At 39.8% G+C, this 6,000-nt stretch overlaps 1 protein-coding gene across 1 annotated transcript; it reads right to left on the minus strand.

The window, feature by feature from the left end:
• Positions 1 to 3,581: 3,581 nt before the first annotated feature.
• LOC122073229 (cytosolic sulfotransferase 5-like) lies at positions 3,582 to 5,047 on the minus strand. The gene has a single exon (XM_042637770.1). It carries the CDS (start codon positions 5,037 to 5,039, stop codon positions 4,026 to 4,028), a length of 1,014 nt encoding a protein of 337 aa, XP_042493704.1. The 5' UTR covers positions 5,040 to 5,047; the 3' UTR covers positions 3,582 to 4,025.
• Positions 5,048 to 6,000: the final 953 nt, after the last annotated feature.

Here is a 6,000-nt window from a genome sequence, read left to right on the forward strand (position 1 = left end):
CACGGGCCACCAATGCACTCGTTTCCAAGCCGACTACGACATCTAGTCTATTAATGCATTATGCCCAATGATGTCAACATTCATCACATAAGCATCTCATCATTTGGCATTTAGAAAGTAACATAGCACACATGCAAAACAATGTGAGGATGACTAATCTATATAACATTTTCATGATGGCATGACTAGACTAGATACAATTAAATGAATGCCAAAAAATTCCTTGAAACAAGGCCAAACGTCCTCTCCCCACTTACTTGTAGTGTACAAGGATTCCCGCTCGGTACGGGTGAGATCCGGTGCGAGAAGCGTAGGATTTGGTGAACCTAACATGAGTGAGCGGGGTTAGTATTTCACCATTTTGAAATCAAAATTAACACGATCTAATGACACGATCATGTTTAGAATCCTAAAAGAAGGTCACACGTCCGATTTGGGTCCAATCAGACGTAAAAATACACTCGGGGCCTCTCAGGTGGGTCAAACAGCCCACCTGTCTGGCCCACCGGTCTGGCCCACCGGTCTCCACCAGCGGGCAGGTTGGCCCTCCGGTTGGCCCACAGGTCTGGCCCGTCGGTTTGGCCAAGGGGTCTGCTAAGACCGGCGGGCTGGGTGGCCCCGCCGGTTAGCCCGCCGGTCTGGCCTGCCGGTTGTGCCCAAAGGCCCTGCCCTCTCAGGCGGGTGCCCACAAGCGGGCCAGATGGCCCACCGGTCTTGCCCACTGGTCTTGGCTGGAAAACTGTTGTTTCTTCCCAACTTTCTCCATTCTTTGGGAATTCAAATGGGATTTTTCCAAACCCATTATTCACACTTTCAATGTCTTATAGGATGGTTCTAACCTACATCTAGGTTAGATTTAAGGAATGGGAAGCCATCTTACCTTCTTTGCTCAAGAACACCTTCAAAACCCCAAAATCACTTCAAATCCACAATGCTTCTCCAACCTTGTAAATACTTCTTCAAATCCTTCAAGATCAACACATAAATCATCTATTAAACCTTAGATTCATCATTTCAAAGGGGATTTCCAAGATCTCAAGAAACCCTACTCGAATCAAAGGTTTATGCTTGGGTATGGTGAATGTTTAAGGAACCCAACTTTGCTTACCTCTAAATGTAGATCTAGTGTTGAAGATCACTCTTCCGGCACCGGAATGGGGAGATCAAGCTTCGGCGCCGATGACATCCATCTCTTCTTCCTCTTCCTTCTCTTCCTTTCTTCTTCCCTTTCTTTTCTCTCTCCTCTTTACTATCCTCACCAACGTACGAGTGTCATAAATGAAAAAGAAAATAAAATCATAAATGCTATATATATACTTCTTAATTAACTACTAATTCACATGGATGGGTCACTCAGGTGGGTGGGTGCGCCCACCTGTCCGTCCACCTGTCCGCCCACCTGAGGGTCAAAACTTGGGATTTTGACAGAGTTCGGGCCTTGGCGCGAACCCCACCCTTGGCATACGATGTAATATATGTATGCACCTTAATATACGGCTACATACCTGCTTTATCCGTACATGGCCTTATGATAGGTGCATGTACACGACTTGGGTATTCCCGTCTCTTTTGGCACTGGCTCGGACTTGTCGGGTCAGCCGGTGTTTAAGGTTATCCTTGCCATCATAGTCCATAAGGAACCCGCTCTAACTCTCTCCGGTTCGGGTCCTGCATAGTTAAACCGGGTCAACCGTGAAATCAGACCGGGTTTAAGAAGTAGGGTATTACACTAAACCTTGAACCTTGCCAACAAGTTTTTTACATTATGATTTAGTAAGTACATAGGCTGTTTAACCTAAAAAATAACCCAGTTTGGAAACATTACACTGCAATGCAACCAGAAAGTTTCCCTTCTCTACTTTGGAGCACTACCCTTTTGAGTCTCCACAAAAAATGATATGAGAGGATATATTTTCTTTTCGGTAAGATATATGCCGGGATGACTTTCGACAGATAAAGCCCATGGAGGCTAGTTAACCGTAAAAGAGAGACTTGTACCATTAAGTCCAATATGAAAATATCATTTTGCACAGTGCATAAATAGGTGGATTGGCTCAGTTGGGCTTGTTCATAGGCCTGGCTGAGCCAATTTGACCCTTGCATCATGACTGTTGGTTTAATTAATTAGGTTTACATTAGGCGAACATAGTAATATTTATAATTGGTTGGTCAAGTTCATGCTTTTTAAAATCAAGCTAAACGGACTTTAGACAGGCTACAGGCTTGTTTAAATCTAAACAGGCTTCATATGGGTCTTAAAAAGTCCTCAAAATATTCTAATAAATTAGGGACCTCAAATTACCATTTTCTATTAAAAACTAGGTATCTAAAAATACTCTGTACTTCAAATCTAAGCAACAAAAAACCTGGCACAAACTCTTTAAAGTTTTAGGATGTGGGACTTTCGAGTCACAAAAGGAATTTCAAATGCTAAAATTATTCTAAAAAGTCAGGCTAGATCAGGGTCATAATCAATCAATCCCAATCGAATGACTGATGAGTATCCCACTCACATTTGGAACAACCGTTTATAAACAGATCTGGCTGGTCCGAACTTTACAGGATTGGGCAGGCCTCAAATTGACACCCCTTACGGCCCTACGATTACCCTTGGAAAATGTAGCTAACAATAGTCATGTACATGGAAAACATCTTAAACTGTTGGATTATCAGGGGGTGCATTTTTGGAGCTTTATTATCTCCATTTTTCTTTCATTATTTTGCCCATGGGCCCTTGTGTTTTTCTTCGTCACTCCTAACAAACAAATTAGGGACTGTCCAAATGTAACCTAATTTAAAATTTTCTAAAAGTCCGTATACTATAATTAATAGGATCTTAGCTGAACATAGGGGTAGTTATGTCATTTGGTTTTTAAATTTTGAATTGCCAAGAATCAAAATCCATTGTCATTTGTAAAGGATAGTTTGGTAATTTCTCAAGCTTTTATTTCCTACTTTTGTTCATTATTTTATGGATAAAAATCCTCTGTAATTTTCATCTCGAGAAATATTGTGCAATACCCTATGCAGATGTCGATTATTAAAGAGATCTAGTGGGGAGTTAAAACAAGCAATCAAAACGTTCGCAAGAGACTGATATGGTGCTTATCAGAGTTAGAACAAGCAAACAAAACGTTGCAGCAGTCATGCCCACCCTAATCATCGGTTCTGTTGCCATCCCCATTCTTCTTTTCAAGAGTTCACCTTTAGAGCTGATCGCTTAGCTCAGAACTTGAAATTTTGAAAACAATAACAGCCAAGGAGGACAAGAAGAAGAACAAAAAGAACTGTTGTGGGAGTTGGGGTAGAGAGAGAGAGAGAGAGAGAGGGGGAATGGATAGAAATCTCTTAGGTTTTGAGTTAAAACATGAACCGATTGGTTTGAATAGCCGATTCGGTTTGATTTAAGCTGAAGAACCACAGTTTTGGATTGTTTCATTGGAGGGTTAATCTGAGCCGTTCAATCCGAAATGTCCACCTGTTGATGTCGGCAGGGTTATTGCACAGTATTGCACGCGATCGGAATTGCAAAGGATTTTTATACCCTTTTTCTTGAATATAGGGCCATATATATATATATATTGAATTAATAGAAAAAGAGCGATGTACATGAACGGATTGAAAATCCAAGGACAGATTATTTACAAGGAAACTATGGGGAACAGAGAGGCTAGCACATGATCTTCCAAAAGATGCAAGACAGTCAGCTAGCTACTGAATTCTTTTCCCTATAAACATGAACAAAAGAGACATCACAAAATTAATTGCATAGTTGGAGGCAGTCTTCAATAATGTACGTAATACACGCCTGGAGATCATCTGATTGTCTCCTTCAATTATAAAAAGAGAGTGAAGACCTTTGGAAAGTGCTATACGCTGTAGTGCTAAAAACCACAATCTATAATGCTGCAGTTCAAGTTTGGAATATATACACTTGAAATCAACATATGGAACAATCAGAATAATGAAAACACACTGCAAACCATGTAAAAACAAGGAGATTTTCATCTCTTCAGAAAATATACTTAACAGAACTTGAGGCCATGACCATGGAACTTCTCTTCTGTGATCTGGTCAATTCGTTCAATCATCTCAGATGTAAGATAGTTTGCCCAGTCCCCAACCTTACCTTTTCTAAAGAAAGCCTCATATCCAAGACTACTTGAGTGTTTTCCAGTCTTGTTCACCTCAAGACTACTCAAATTCTCAAAGCTGCACAACCTCAAGATCTTATCAACTAATCCTTGCTCTTTTTCTTCCTCAGACGTGAAAGGGAATCCCACAAAATGAGCTACTCTTTTCAAAACACCACCTGGGTCTGCTTGTAACTCTTCATAGTTGATGAACAACACCTGTTGAGGCCTTTCCAGACTAGCTCTCCAGTAAACCAACACATGATCCCAGAAAGGCCCAAATTGATAAACCCCCTTGCAGAACCTCTCAAATGCTTCCATAGCACTCAAAGGTGGCTTTGAGACCGTGGCTCTGATCTTGTTATTAAAATGCCACAAGGAAACAAACACATCTTTTGGATTCCGGTAAAGATAAACAATCCGGGAACCAGAATCGATCATCCTCTGTGGCAGTGATGTGAAAGATATGTGAGTTCCAAAGAGCCTGGGAGAGGGAAGGATTTCGAGGTCAGGAATGATTTCGCCATTGTAAACCGTTATCTCTAGAAATGGCACTAGGAGCTGGGGGTTTTCGGAGAGCAAGGGATGATGATTGTAGGTGGGTGGGTACATACCGCGGTTAACAGCGGCGAAGAGAAGGGCTTTGATCCATGTAGTGCCTGATTTTGGGGTGGTTGCAATGATAATGTCGCTTGAGCGAGCCTTGAAGTGGTCTTGGACTGCGAGTACTCCTGGGCAATATATGTCTGGATACCAGAAGCCTTGGTAATGGCAGAAATAATTCTCAAATGCCCAACCTTCCTCTTTCGGAAGGCTTGAAATGAGGATTTTGTACCTCTGGTAACTACTCTCATTTTCTTCCTTCGGATCTGCCTCTGCCTCTGCCTCTGCCTCTGCCTTTGCCATTGTTGGTGTAATTGTTTTCAATTTTATCAAGGGAGTTCCAACTTACACAACTGGTGGTGGTACCTACAAGTATTCTATTAATTAGTATTCTAGTGTATTATCTGGTCCTGGTCCCTGGTCCCTGGTCCTTTCACCACAAATGGACAAAAGCTGAGTATTCTATTAATTAGGATTCCTATCTCTTTTTCAATTATGACATACTAAAAAACTCAATTCTTTGGATTTAAAAGTCAAAAAGAAATTACTTTTAAAAAGTATGATTAAAAATTTAAGTAATTTATAATTAATGATCAAAAGATTCTTTTCTTTTTCCATTTATTCTTCCCTTTCCTAATTGCTTAACTATATGTGAAAGCAAAAAACCCTTGCGATGCCAAATGGCTATAGTGACTATCCATTTGTCACAATCTTGACAAAATTGAGAACCTTCCACAAACAATGGCAGGCTACACGTCTTATAAAAATTGCTTTGTTACTAAAACTAGAGATGAGAAAGAAGAAAATGAGAGTACCTACTGGTAAGAATGTGAATTTGAAATCAAAATTATTTACTGAAATCAAATCGAATCGTTTATATTGAAATTGTAAAATCGTTTATTAAATGGTTAAGTTTTAATTTTAAAATTCAAACCGTGATTCGGTTTTGATTTTAAAGTTTAAATCATTGGTGAACCTTTTAAATAAACCGTTAAACTGATTAGCATATACATAATAAGTTTAAGTTATCCAATGTTAAGTTTACATATATTTCAATAAAAAAAATTTAAGTTTATATTAAACTGTTGGATTTATGGGCTTAATTAATTATTCGGGTTGATTAAATGGATGAGAGTCAAGTTGTATGAGCCGGTTCGGTCTACTCTCAAGTTTAGGAATATGCTGTTTAAGATTTTGGGTGTAGGGCAGTATTATAAATATTGGGTTTTAGGTCCCTACGACCATCATTCATTCTTCCCCACTT

Source organism: Macadamia integrifolia, chromosome 3, assembly GCF_013358625.1.
Source record: "Macadamia integrifolia cultivar HAES 741 chromosome 3, SCU_Mint_v3, whole genome shotgun sequence".
In the NCBI taxonomy this organism is placed as follows: domain Eukaryota; kingdom Viridiplantae; phylum Streptophyta; class Magnoliopsida; order Proteales; family Proteaceae; genus Macadamia; species Macadamia integrifolia.

Coding starts and splice junctions, on each gene's coding strand:
- LOC122073229 (XM_042637770.1), bottom strand. CDS start 5,039: ATGGCAAAGGCAGAGGCAGAGGCAGAGGCAGAGGCAGATCCGAAGGAA.